The following is a 14746-nucleotide window of genomic DNA, read 5'->3' as shown; positions in this document are numbered from 1 at the left end:
AAGATGCCACCTCATCAATGGACCAATGAAAAAAGTGCAAAAGTGGCAACCAATGAGAAGGCACCAAAATGGTGGCCAATCAGAAACAAAACACTTGTCCTATTCTAGAAGAAAGAGAAAGTTGCCACTTGGGCTTACATAAGATGATCTTCTAATATAATTCTTCCTTTTTCTTTTGTTCTTTTAGCTAAGGCAATGAACTTAGCTAGCCTTTCGTTAACTTCTTCCATAGGAGGACAAGGTGTGTGCTTCGCTCGGAGTTCTGCTGACTTTGCCACGCTGTTTGCTGCTTGTAGTATCCTTTCGTGATCCTTCTCATATTCCTTTGCAAACCCAATAAAAGCATTGAGTGAGGAAAGGGTGTTCAGAGGTTTCCTTTTGACAGCAACCTTTCCTAACTCATCCAATCTCGATCCAAATCCTGTCTCACTGACATCCTCCTCTCTAATACCCTCAAAATCAAGCGCCACCCCAACGTCGCTCATCATGGTCGAAATGGAAGTGTCGACGCTTGGGCCGTGTTGTGCAATCTCATCATGAATTTCTTCAAGTGTTCTGAATCTGGTAGTCAATGCGACATACCAAGATTCAACTATGCTCAATCCTCTCTCATCAACCAACCGGGCTCTTTCCAAATATGCCTCCGGTAGCCTAATGAACGCCTGCAGCCTAGGAATAACCAAATCCTTGATGGGAAGAAAATTCTTCCATTCCTCTTCAAATAATCTGAATTTGTTTCTAACAGTCACCAATGACTGGAATGTTGAGATGAAGGAGGGCAGGAAATTTCGCCCATCTTGGATTGTATCATAGATCCAACCCCTTACTTCTGATTGATGCTATGCCTTCCTGAACCTCCTCACATTCCATATCATTTGTATTTCTTCCCAAATTATGTTCTACTATTTCGTACTCCTGGGCTGCAATCTCATCCGCTGCCTTATTGACTGTTGGTATAGCAATCTGAACCCTTCGGTGACCATCACTGTCGCTTCTGATTACCTTTGCCACCGTATTTGCCATCTGTTTTTGGTTCTCGCTATCATCCTTTTCTATTAGTCCTTGGATATCATCAACTGCGTGAGCCATTACCACCTCGCCTCTCGGCATAAGCATTTGCCTTAACCATAGTGGTGCAGTGCATCTCCCCAAATCCGGATTCGGTTCGACCAACAAAGCATCACCAACGGCCTTAGACGCCTGACTTATCTCTTCAATATCAATCGGCCCATCTTCTTCTCTACTAGTTTCTGCCATATTTCCTTGCTGGTTCTCCGAGAGAGGGGAGTACTCCGTACTTTCACTGTAGCCACTTGATTCCGAATCAGAGCTCACCTCCACTGCGGCCCCTTTATCACTCGAATTGACCTCTTGGCTTCTAGTCTTAGTTATACTCTCCCTTGACGGCGCTGCCCGCTGTCTCTTGGCTGGAGGTTCCGAACGTTCTTGGCTTTTCTCTACCTCCAAAGCCCTCTTCTTGCTATTTCTAACTGCCTCCGATTGCCGGCCACTTCCTTCACCCTTCTGTCCGATTGATTCTACTAGACCTTCCTTCGGTTTCATCATCTCATAAGTAAGGAGAACCTTTTGTCTTTGTAGCTTTCTCAACTTGGCATTATACCACGACTTGGTATGCAAATCTACTGTCCTTGTGACTGCCTCCAAGGAAGGATCCTGATGATCGTCCCAATCCACTGGATTCAACTCTGTTCCAACTACTGTCTCATAGTCTTCTCTCAACACACTACGATCATCCTCCAATTGATCGGGAATATCAAGGCCTCTCCATCTGATATCTCTCATCATGTTCACCGACAATCTCGAGAAAGCTAGCTTTCTCACGTGAAAATCATCCTTTGCATTGGCCCAAAAGTCCTCTATAGTGGGAACATGCTTAAATTCGCTTTCATGAGATGCCTTGATAAGACCAACAGGGTCGAATCCTTGCCTTGCTCTGTACCATCCTAGATGATACCACTCCAATTCCTTTTCCGCAGCCTCAAAGGTGGCCCGATTTGGGCAACTATCATTGCCAATTATAATTGAGAAGGAAACGCCTGTTTTCCCCTCATTCCTCATTACTTTATCATAGTGCTCAAGCTGCCTAGCCAATTCCATCAAAACTACCTTGTCGGGCGGGTATCTTGGAAGCCTCTTAGGACAAACTGTACTTCCTGCCACTCTAATGTATGTGAATTGCGGGAATTGGATGAACCAACTCCCAAACTTCTTAATCCTTGCTTCTGCTTCTGATGAAAGTCTCTTAGCAGGCGCCCCTTGTAATACCCTTACTGTCTTCATGGCGAATGCATCGCAAAACATCTTGTAATCCTTGTTATTGTGCAAATGAAGCTGCGGATAGCATTCATGCACCAAATATTGCCCCGGCCCATTACCAATCTCTCCTAAGGCCCTAAGTCCCGGACTCTCATACAATCTAGCAATTAAGTAAAACAGATAGGATCCCATGTAGAATTGCCTTTGGTTTTGAACTGTTCTAAGTTGCAACTCTAAATTTTCACTTATGATCCTAGCCCAATCAAATTTTCCTTTTCCCTTTTCAATTTCATCAATGAAGAAGTACATCCAGTTTTCGAATTGCATAGCTTGAGCTAGGCCCATGATCCGGCTGAGAAGAACAATGAGATCGCCATATTCCGGCTTGAAATCTGCCACTGTAAGCCTCGTTGATTTGTTAACTCCTTTCCTTCCTTCGTGTATCCAATTCCGCTTTAGATGTGAGAAGTAGGCCTCTTGGTTACCTTGAAATGATTTGGCCGCCTGATCCACCATTACAACTGTCATGCCCTTGCTCTGGGGAATATTAAATGTCTCTTCAATTGCTTGTTCGCCAATGTTGGCCAACACTCTCTTCCCTTCGCCAAAAATGATGGATTTACTGTCTAGATCAAAATCTGGATGCACACTCCATAATCAATTCTGGACAAGGCAAAGTAGGAGGAAAAGCTGCTGCATGTACAATTCCGCTCTTGTATATCCTCTTTGCCAAGGGGGATTGTCCTTCCTTTAGTCTGTCCCTCATCCGTATCATGTCCACTGTAGCGATATTAGTATCGGTTATTTTCTTCATTTTCGAGAAGAAGGAAGTTTTGGGCGTCATATCCTCTTTGTCTTTCTTAGCGTTTGCCCGCTTGGGATTCTTACTTGCACTATCATCCTCCATGCTCGTCGCCCTATTACGGGATGGTAGAGTGGTGGACCAAAAGGCAAGAAGAACCAAGTAGTGCAATTCTTAGAAAAGAGCGAAAGAATGGATGTCAGCTTAAGCACTCCTTGCAACTCTAGATGATGACTTTCACCTTAACTAATAATCTTACAGCAACTTTTCGGAACCCGGGATATGACATCAAAGAATTACAAATCCCTTTGCAAATTAGAAAACAAAGCCTCTAAGCTTATCCAACACTTGCCTTCTATGCAAAAATCAAACTTTCATATGTATCTCTTCTCCCAACAAAATTGCTCAAATTTGATATAAAAATTGCAGCCCCTCTAAAAAATCAGAATTTTGTCTTCCACAAATTTCGGCCCTCACAAAATTCGGCTAAGCATGAAAAAAAAAAATCTGCCCTTCCACAAAATTCGCCCAAGCATGAGGAGCAAATGAATTGATGAAAATGAAATGGGAGGGGACTCCCTTTATAGCAGCTTTCACCTTCCTCCCAGGCTGGCCGACTTGGTCCTATAGAGGAAAAAAGACCAAAATTAAAGCTAAGTTAGTGGCCCACTTTAAATACTTTGCCAAAATTTTAATTTTCTAAAATGAAAACTGCACTTTTAATTTACTAATTAACCACAAATTGCAAAACGAAATTGAATGGTGCCTTGGGGATGCTAAAAATTTCTATTTAATGAGGGTTTGCTAATTAATACATCCTTGAAGTTGAATTTTGGCTAACCAAAAGCCATTTCTTAATATTAATTTACCAATTTCATTAAATACCAAAAGCTTTCAAGGCAAATTTAATCTATTAAAGCCAATTTTTGCAATTTTCCTCTAAATCGATTTTGCTAAATAATTAAAATTTTATGACAAAAAATAAAATTGCCTCTAGAGTAAAAATCGATTTTGCAATTTAACTTCATCTTACAAAATTAAATTCTATTTCACCAAAAAAAATAAGATTTTCCAAGAACCTAAGTCTAACGAAAAATTTCCTTATTTGAAAATCATTCAAATTTACAATTAAATCCAAATTTTCAAAAGAAATCGTCTAAGTACAAAATTCACAATCTTATCCTGCCAAGTTGAAATCAATTTTGAACTTATTCGGCCTAAGGATAGAACTGATAGCTCTGGAAAATCAAGTTGAAACCGGGTGAAAAATACATCTAACCTTCTCCACTGGCCCTAAAGGCGATTAAAAAGGGGGTCCCCAAGATTTTGGGGCGATGTGTGAAAACCTCACAACAATGATATGGCAATGAAACTCATCTGGTAGGCTGATATATCTAATATGAACCTCCACCTATGAAATTAGAATATTCTGAGCCCTTATGTCCAAGTTACTAAAAATAGTAAGCTTCCACAAATAACAACTCTGCACTGAAATAACCCTCATTGAAAAGACAAATGAAAATATTTTTGGGTGATGCAATTGCCCTTACACTTGGGATGCACTTGCATCAACTAGAGACTCAAGCCTCTGTTTGGGACAAAGAGAACAAGTGGGTTAATCTGGTAGCTTAAATGCAGGAAGTTCCGAAGTATGGTGCTGCCAAATTTTTGATAGAGAAACCTTCCAAGAACGTGGATGAGTATGTGCTTTACACTTGCAGAAGGAATACGCAGTGGAGAAACTCGATCATAAAGCAGGGGAAGGCAGAGTATGCCAAGTTCGGAAAAGATCTGAATGAGCTCATCGAATTACTACTTCAGGAACTAAGGTGCAACATAGTGCTGTATGTGCCTGAGACTAGTGAGAATCAGGACAAAGTTTCTATCCTGCGTGGACAGAAAGAATAAGTGGACAAGGTCAGAGAAGCCAAAGTTATATCTTCAGAAGACATCTCAAAACTAGTGCAGATTGAGGCTTTGTTGTACGTGTGCTCTAAGCACCTACCTGCTTGTTGGAGCAATATTAAGGAGATTGAAAGGAGAAGGATGTCTGGAGGCAGCAAATGGCTTAAATTAATGTGCCCAATGTGCAGGCGATTCGATAATTTGTAGGGGTATACAAGGAATGGAAGCCACTCACCAACCAGCTCTTCCCATGGGATCCAAAGAACCAGCCCAGTCTTAGCCTATGCATGAATAGACTTGGATAAATTTTTGGGGAGTTTTAGGATTGTAGGCAGTTAGGTACTGTGATAGTTATCTTATGTACAAGTTTTTAGTTAGTTTCTTGAAAACTTTCAATAGACAATGGGTTAAAAATTAACCCATATTTCAATAACTGGTTATGTAAATAGACTATATAGAGTGGATTGTATGATTGGCAAGGAGTGCTGATGCTTTTTCTAAGTATTGATCTGTAAGTACATTCTGTGGCATAACTTTTGTTTTCTGGATATAGATATATGTTGAAAACTCTTATCTATGCATGAAAGTTTTCTTTTTAATGACAAATATATCAGTCTTATAAATCTGCGTGTTTTGAGATTTATGGAATATGTGGTCTGTTGAAGCTCATTTCAATTTGACCTGTTTGTCATTTTCAGCTTATGTGTATCTGATTGAAGTGTGTAATGGAATGTTGGTGATCGATTCCTATAATCTGTTTCATTACAGCAAGATAGGATCTGTGTATCTTTTTGGAAAAAAAGAATCCTTTTTGTATTTGATGCATTCATTGTATATTGATGTGGTGAATGTCTATGCTTTTTTGTACTTTCTGGTAACAAGTACTTGTGCTAGTAGTTAGTTGATATATCATTGAATATCAATCCGAGGGAGCTGTGTCTGGTCAAAATTTAGAGGGCGTCAGTAAAAGATCACCTGGCTGTTGTGCTCTTAGATTTGTTCATTACAAAGGGATATAGTCATTTCTTTGAATTAAAGAGGAAAAGACAGTCTGCAGCCAACAAAAGGCAACCTTGAAACCATGTCCTATTGACTGAGTTGCTACAAGTAATAGTAGTTCAAGTGGCCAACAGTTGATGCCACAAACAACTCATCTCAGCTGCATGAGTAAGAATGTTGAAGAAGGAAAGTCAAGAACAAAGTGAGAAAATTGATATAACCTGGATTGATTCTGCATTTCCCACAACAACAGTAGACCCATTATCACTGTATTTGGTGGGAACTCAACTTGCTTGCCAAAACTTGTGTGAGTGATTCTATACAGATATAGGAGGTGTTGGTGAAGATGGAACACAAAGGACATCCTCAAATGTTCCTTCACCCACATTAACAAACCCTTTCTCATGCACTGCTATAGGAGTGCCATCACCCCTTAGTATCTAGTAGACATTGAACGTCTCTAAAGAGGTGAAATCATCTTCTGAAGAAGCCATGTGATGTGCAGCACCTCTGTCAATTATCCAAGAATTTGGTTGCGAAGCAACTGTTAGGGCCTTATTCTTTTCTTTTCCCTGACTTTTATTTGTGTACTTTACAAGATCCTTCTGATGAACTTTGATTGAATCAGACACCTTGATATTGTTATTTTCTCGAAGATGGGAAAGGTGATCTATTTGTTTCAACTTTCTTTTAGAACACTTAGGTTCATCATAACATCTTATGGTAAGAACAATTAACCTTCTCCTTAGGTTCATCTTTTGATGAACAAGTCTGAGTATCTGTTTTTGAAGTAGCAGATTTTTGATCGTTCTTCTTCTCTCCTTGGTTCTTTTGCTTCTCATCTTGCTTGTTGGACCCTTTGAGGGCCTGATTGTACACTTTGGAACCAATTTGTCCTGCTTGCTAGTGAGCTCTGCAACAAATTCATTTAGAGAAGGCATTTAGTATGTGGAACCTAGGGCATATTTTGTAGCATAGTATGTAGAAACAAACACTGAATAGTTAGGATCAAGCTTAGAAAGAATGCTCAATATCAGCTGCTCATCATCCTTCTTGATTCCTCATTCTTCCAGTTGCAGTCTTACAGATTTGAGCTTTGTGAAGAAGTCTTGCCAACATTGATTGGACTCAACCCTGTGAGTTCATTCTCCAATTGACCTCTTAACTCTTGCTCACCAAAGAGGGTTTCCGAAAATTGACCCACACTCCATTTGATGTAATGGCAGATTCAATGTGAAAAAGAAGGTTGGGGGAGACTGATATACAAAAAGCACTAAAGGCTTCATCACATTTATTAAACCATTTTATCTTTTCTATAGCATCATTAGTGTCAATTTCTAGTCCCATTGTAACACGAGAATATCCGTGTCTTATCAGATATATAATCATCTTAGATTTCCATTAAAAAATAATTTTATGGTGTTAAAAGAGGAACTGTGGATGCATCCATGAAAGCAAAAGAAAAAGATTGCAAAGAGGATTGAAATACTCCCATTTGCCATAAAAGCGGGAGGAATACTTATGGAATAAATACCAAAACAAGTGGCATAACCTCTTGTCATGAAAACAAAAGAGGAGTTATGAAGGTGGTTAATAAAGTTGAAAGAGGGTGAGAAACCCAAAGAGGAGGAAAAGGAGATTGCATTATTGCAAAGAGTAAAGAGATTGAACAATATGGATATCTTTTGAATGGGGTAAAAGAGGATGTTGGAATAGCTTCAAGAATGTGTACCTTTGTTGATCCTAATTAGGGGAGTGATGAATGGGTAGGATGTGGGGATATGGCATAGGAGTGATTGAGGGTGATCAATCCAGAAATGTGAAGAAACAAAATGGATGGGAGTATGAAGGATTTGGTGTTGTGATAAAGTGTTTAAAATGGATATGGGAGAGGAAGGAATGGGCTTTGTGATTGAAGGGTCCACAATAGATTTGGAGGCTGGTGGATGGGGATGTGATTTAGGATGAATACCAATGTCTTGGGTATGAGCTATGTAGGCAAGGCCATGAGAATTTGGATATGCTTTTGATAAAAAAGGGTTCTAAGATGCACTGTCATGGAGGCCTTACTCTTTTCCTTGCTAGTGCATGTTTTGACTGAAGTAATGTTGCGGATTGGGGGGAATACCAACTCTGAGGTATATATCCAAGGCCATGAGAAACTGGGTTTGCTTTATGATATGGAGGGGTTCTAAGCTTCATTGTTCATGGAAATCTCACGCTTTGCCTTGATGGTGCATGTTTTGACAAATCCACTTTAGTATGGGTTAATTATTGTGTAGAGACAAGATGTGAAGTTCTTGTTGAGTTTGGCAGAAGTGGAAGGGGTTATAGATTCTTGGAAATTGTGGAGGCACTGATTTGTGAAAGTGTCACTTTGTGGACACACTAATATGTGAGGTACTGATGTGCATGTTTCTACTTGCATAAGTGCTGAATCAAGAACCTACAAAGAACAAAAGGCAAATGCTAGTGATTATTTTTCAAAATTTGTGTAGTCTTACAAAATAGAATGTCAGAAATGGTGAAAATGACAAAGAGGTATGTTATGGACACACAAAAAGATAAAAAAGGAATGATAAAAACACGTAACGATAAAAAAAATGAAAAACATGCATGCAGATCCCACTTCACATGCTAAAATGGAGACAAGGGAAACAAAGGTGAAATGCATGCAAACAAACTTTTACCTTTCTTTTCTTTGCTCCTCAAATTGAGCTAGAAGAAGAATTACATCTAATACTCTTGTGATGTGCTCACAAGATGAACTAGATGAATACTGGAATAATATATTTATGTCCCTTAAAAAACCAACATCATGACTTTTGGATGAGATGGTTGATTAAGAAGATGATAGCATAATGATAGATGATCAAATCAACAACATGATAGATTTATAGATTTTCTATGGAGGAATGGGAGGGTTGAGAACCAAAGTTGACGGAGGGTTAGGATTGGAGTGGATTGGATTGGAAACATTGATTGAAGTGTCATAAGATGGAAGAAAACATTTTATGTTTAAAATGAGGTGGTGATGAGTATAAGATGAATTGGAGGTTATATATGTGAGGAGCATGCTCCCATGTGTCAACAAGGTAGTGGGCCTTAGTGGGAAGTATTTGAGAAGTAGATTTGGGAGGATTTCAAGTGTACAAGCTTACATAATAAAACATGTGAGCCAAGGAGTGCGATGAGTAGGCATAGTAACACACAGAAGGATGGGGAGAGGAGCCACATTGATGGTAAGTTTTGATTTTAATTCATGTCGGGAGGCTAAAAGGCTAGGATTGAAAGTTGGAAGATAAGGGTTATATGGATTTAAAAAATTAGAAGAAATATTAATGGCGATTAATTAGCATTTGGTTAATTAATCAATCATGGATTAGCTAATTAATTGAGGTGGGGAATTAGGAGCTAAGGTATTTTAATTAAATGAGATGCTTAATCAACCTTAGATAAGATAATGATATTAATGTCCAACAAGAGACTAACAAGGGTCTGAGGGACTGGAAGATTACAACTGGGAAGAGAAACAACCCAGCAGGAGCACCAAACGGTGTCCGGGGAAAAGTGAACAAGAAAACAAAGAAAGGAAACAACAACAACATACAAGAGAAGGACTAGATATCCTTTCTCAGTGAAATGAACAATTGTAATTCAGTGACAAAAGATAATTAATTCAATAATTTTTTTATTTTAATTATTTACACTAGAATATGATAAAGCGGTGGATTCCAAGAATAAATTATCAATGGAAAATTAGTGAGACATGAATTAGTGGTGAATTTGAGCGTCTCATGATTTGTAGTTGCCAAAACAAGCATATGTGGCAAAGTCTTGTCCTAAGCTAGTCTAAAAACTTCTTGTATGTAATATCTACCATAACAGGGAAATGCAGGGGCTTTATATTGTGTGAAGAGAGACATATCCTTCATTTCCTCTTCAACTGATCACATTTCTGTGAGCATGGCATCTGCAGAATATGTGGACGGTTGTATTGCGGTTGGGATTTTGGATTCACTTAATAGATTTTGCTTGAATTATTAAGTCTGAAAATTTCTCTCCTCTCTTTTTTCCTATACTGTGTTAGAATTTTTGTTGGATATTTTGTTGTAGTTAATGTCATTTCCATCTTATGAACCAGTAATGGGATACACGATACAACGTACTTATTATGGACTGTTTTTTATCAGTTAGACTAGCTGATTAATAACAATTTTGGGATAAAAGATCAGATAAGTATCTTAAGGATTTCTGAATTGTCGGAAGCCATGTTGAAATAACTATAAAATTTGAGGGGTTTTTGTGTTGGATGTAATACAAAGCCACAAGATAGCAAGCAGTCAACAAGTATCTCTCATATTCCTCTATTGAAATATTCAGTATTTTGCGTATACATTCAGTTGATATCTATGCTCCACGAAGTTTTATGGATGTTATGTGTTTCCGGTACAGGTACGGTTCAGAGCCAATTTTCAGGGGATAGCAGGGAATGACTATTAAAAAAATAGGGGAATTTTTATATATCTAGAGGTAATTCAAATGTGTATCATAATATCAATAAACTATTTACCATATACTGTTTAGAATTTCAATATAATGAACACATAAAATTAACAAATTCAAATACTTTTATTGTAAAAATATGACGTATATGTGCGAAAATACCCCACGGCACCAAGTTTCATGCGTGAAATGACTAGAAGAGAAGCCCAACTAAAATACTAAATACTAAACAATAACTCAGAAGTTCAACTCCATAAATGAAGAAATGTATAATGCTGCTCCTCTTTCTTTTTCTTCTTGTCAAGAATGGTTGAAATGAAGAAATGAAGAAGATCTTATCTTTTTAGTTGTTAGCCTCCAAATAGGGTTTGATAAATTTTAATTGGTACTTATACCCACATGGGGCTCGCCCAACAATTAAAAAAAAGGAGGAGGAAAAAGTCACTTTAGAAAAAACGTGGATGTTTTCATGGCTGGCAATAAGGGGATGAATGGGGACGGGAAATTCCCATCCCTGCATCCCTGTTTCATACCCCAAGACGGGAGCCAGGCATTCCAGAGCAGGGACACATCCCCATGGAACACTTGTTAATTTTATTCTACCATCATTCAAACTGCCTCCTTTGATCAGACTGTAGGCAACGATTCTGCTGCAATGAACACCGATATAAAAACAGGAAGTAGATCTATTAAAAACTGAATATTATCCTTTGTATGCTAAGTTACCAATTCAGGTGCAGATGCGAGAGTCAGGTGTGCAGATGCATGACTTTTGAGAGAGAGGGGGAGGGGTGTTATAAAGTTATATTTTTAATTATATATTATAACATATATATGTATATACACACACATACAAGGTTGAAAAACTTGGATTTCGCAATATCTTGGCCAGTCCAAAAGTTATGACAATCTTGGAATCGTCAAAAATTCAATCAAAAAATTGTTAATAAATCGACACTTTTATCAAACATTTGAAAATATATAATTTCTTAAAATAATCTAAAGAACATACACATATACACCAAATTTGTAGAAAATATACTGAATTGACATATCCACCATATATTAATCAAAGTTTTGAATTTAATGCATAGCTGCTAGTTTCTAAGTTTAATTATCCAGAGTTAAAATAGGCTGCAATTACATTTGGTGTCTTTTTCACTATTTTATGTCAACCACGTACATATGATTTGTCGTGCCTATGTCCACACTCCCACCGATTTAAACTCTGATACATCACGCCACTTCCATGTTTTTTTCTGATAATATCGGGGTGCATATATGAAAATATTGCTGGAGATATTAACAGAGATTATATCTTTGTTGAGTTTGACTCCTGATATATTGTGCTACAGGAAATATTATGGCAAGATTTTTCAACTATGTACATATGTATGTATGTATGTATCCTTAGACATTAATCCATACACGATTATATTAACAGATACTCTTCTCTTCCTTAATAGATATTAATGTAAATATTTTAAGGCCAAGTCGGCCTGCAGTGGGGAGTGAGCCTCCTCAAGTTTGCACACCTATATAAAGAGGCAAAAGAAATTCAGTTCACCACCACTCCAAATCAGGCTTGTCTCTGCATTTTGTTTAGCAATGATCTGCCTCTAAAAAGCAGCGAAGGCACTCAGAGTTAGCAGCAAATTTATAATTTGGACTGATCATAATCTTTGTGAAGGCAACAGTGTTCTGCGAAGGCACTCAGAGTTAGCAGCAAACCTATCATTTGGACTGATCATAATCTTCGTGAAGGGAACAGTGTTCTTTAGCAGATCTGCCATTAATTGTCAGAAAATAATTCCTTATGAGGCAGTGACTGTGATCATTCCTACCCTTTGCCATGGTCTGGACGCCTTGCAGTAGACGGCCTTTCTCCCCAAGAGGATTTGCAGAAGAATTACCCCAAAGGCAACAAGCATGAATGATAATAAGGAGAGAGTGAAAATTGCCCAGAGCAGCCGGAAGTGCACTCTGGAGGCATCTACAGGGCTTCTGTGCCTGCTTCCGCCTCCACTCCTTTCCTGGGCACATCGGTATCTTAGTTTGTATGTTCAACTAAATCCTGTGTCATCACCAGACCATGCGATGCTTCAACAATTGTTTCGCAATCTGTGTACATGGATAATGGAAAGCTGATAGATCTAACATAGCAAGCACTTTCCTATAAGGTCTTAAATGTGGAAAACAACTGTGCTTGATGCTGCTTTATGGCATGATAGTATGTGTTTGTATCATCATATTATCATTTGTTTGTAAAAGAATACTAGATTCTGGATGCACATGCTGATCTCTTGTTGTTCTGTGATGTCCAATTTCCCTTCAATCATTCTCTTTCTGATTATTGAGCATAATTTAAGACATCAGACAACTGCATATATTGAATCCAAACCATTCTTAATATTACTCTCTCAATTATGAACAACTCATGCCAACTAATATGAAATTATAATTAAAGATTTCCAAAGTGGAATAATATTGAATTACATTTTCTACTAATTAACATTAGTCTTGAGATAGCATTGATATGCTGCCGTGGAAAGCATTAACTTTCTCGATTACGTTAATATGAATATTTTGCAGGCATAGTTCTTTAGTCAATTTCATTTATAGGTTCATGGTTATATTTTGTTGCAGATCACATCTTTGAGGTGATTGTTGTAGGGTACAGTTGACATAACATTTATAATGTTTAGAAGGCTGTAATTGCTGGTTTTACTAAGCTGCCACAAATGCCTGTCTTTGTTGTAAATTCTTTTTTTTGAGAAAACTTGAAGCTTGTTTTTGACTTGTCTATGCTTTCTTCATACGTGGTATTTCTCAACTGAAGCTTTTTCATGTTTTCAAAATTCAGAATCAAAAGGAGTACAAAGCCATAAATCTTGATCAGTGGCTATCCTTCCTTCGTTTTTGTGATGAGGTATGGTTAAATTTTAATTTGGTTCTTTGATCTTAGATATCTATTATATTTGGTAATGTCTCCGTTTCATCCGTTACAGGTCAAGTATCCAAGCTTTGATAATTATGATGCAAGCATGGCTTGGCCATTGATTTTGGACCAATATGTTGAATGGGAACAAGGGAGGCGAAGTTGAGACAGCATCCACATTAAAATATTTTATTGATAACGACATGCATCTGTGTCTGTTATTTTTGAGAATTTATTTGTAAAGTTCTCCAATGATCAAAATAAAATCTCTTAAAGTTTATGTCAATGGATGTTTGTGATTTATAGTCTGGTTTTCAGTGTCCAGCTATTTTTCCTTTATTCTCTACATGGAGAACAACAATTTTGGAATGAACAGTTCAGCAAATATTGTATTCAAATGAAGGGTCAACAAGACTACATTTTTAAGGTAAGTCGTTTTAGTCTGTACCGAGTGTATAGCACTCTGCAAGGAATTCTTGTACAAAAGTGGTCTAATTCCAATTAATTTGTCGTCGTTTGTACTGATCTAAACTATAGTAAATCTCTGAATGCTTAATACTAAGATTTTATGTATGTACACTATCTGGCCTTAACCTGTATTTTGATGATATTACCGCAACTTGTAAATATGCAGATTGAAATTCAAGAGTCAAAGCTCGTAACTGTACGTTCATAGCAAATCCATAAAAATGAAAATTGAATGGTTATTTCACTGATTAAATGATTCATATACTAGTCCTGGTCTGAAATCTTAATGGTTGCATCAAGAAGTAAAATACAAAAACCTTAATAGGTGCATTGAACTAGATGTTTTCTCACATCAGTTTGAGGGTGTAGGCCTTGATGCCATTATCTTTTTTCATCACGCAGACCATGGTTTTGGTCTTCTATGTCAAAAAATTGTTTCAATCATGGCAATGATAAATATTACTTTTTATTACTGGTAAGTTACTTGAGAGAAAAATATTACAAGAGTTTCTTTGGGAGTACGCCACTTCTTCGAAGACGATTTTTGTGCTCATATGGTGAATGTTAACTAGGGACGGGGTTCCATTTTTGTGTAGGGGAGGAATTGGATTTTAGGCATTTCACCTCTTTTGTCTAAGCAGGCTAAGGTAGGCCCCTCTTACTGTAAGATGGCATTATTTAAATTTATCTTTATTGTTTAGCACTTGACGTGTGGGAGTATCAATAATGTAAAGAAAGGTATTTAAGGAGACTACACATTGGGCTTTTTTAAATTGATATTTTGACTTTTAATTTGGTTATAATTATCATTCATATAAAATAATACATTGAAGATTCTAACATTAATTATA

At 37.5% G+C, this 14746-nt stretch overlaps 1 protein-coding gene across 1 annotated transcript in view; it reads left to right on the top strand.

Moving 5' to 3' along the window:
* Positions 1-13958, top strand: part of LOC149559245 (defective in cullin neddylation protein (DUF298)) — a 49128-nt gene extending 35170 nt beyond the window's left edge. Inside the window, exons 8-9 of the mRNA XM_089833172.1 lie at positions 13353-13418; positions 13498-13958. Coding sequence (XP_089689298.1) covers positions 13353-13418; positions 13498-13593 — 162 coding nt within the window. The 3' untranslated portion in view covers positions 13594-13958. The remainder of the gene's footprint in view (positions 1-13352; positions 13419-13497) is intronic.
* Positions 13959-14746: the final 788 nt, after the last annotated feature.

The sequence above is a fragment of the Cupressus sempervirens genome, chromosome 5 (genome assembly GCF_028749045.1).
Source record: "Cupressus sempervirens isolate cs-2001-9-10 chromosome 5, ASM2874904v1, whole genome shotgun sequence".
In the NCBI taxonomy this organism is placed as follows: domain Eukaryota; kingdom Viridiplantae; phylum Streptophyta; class Pinopsida; order Cupressales; family Cupressaceae; genus Cupressus; species Cupressus sempervirens.
The sequence above is the reverse complement of the archived record's forward strand: the minus strand, read 5'-3'. Positions and strand labels throughout refer to the sequence as shown.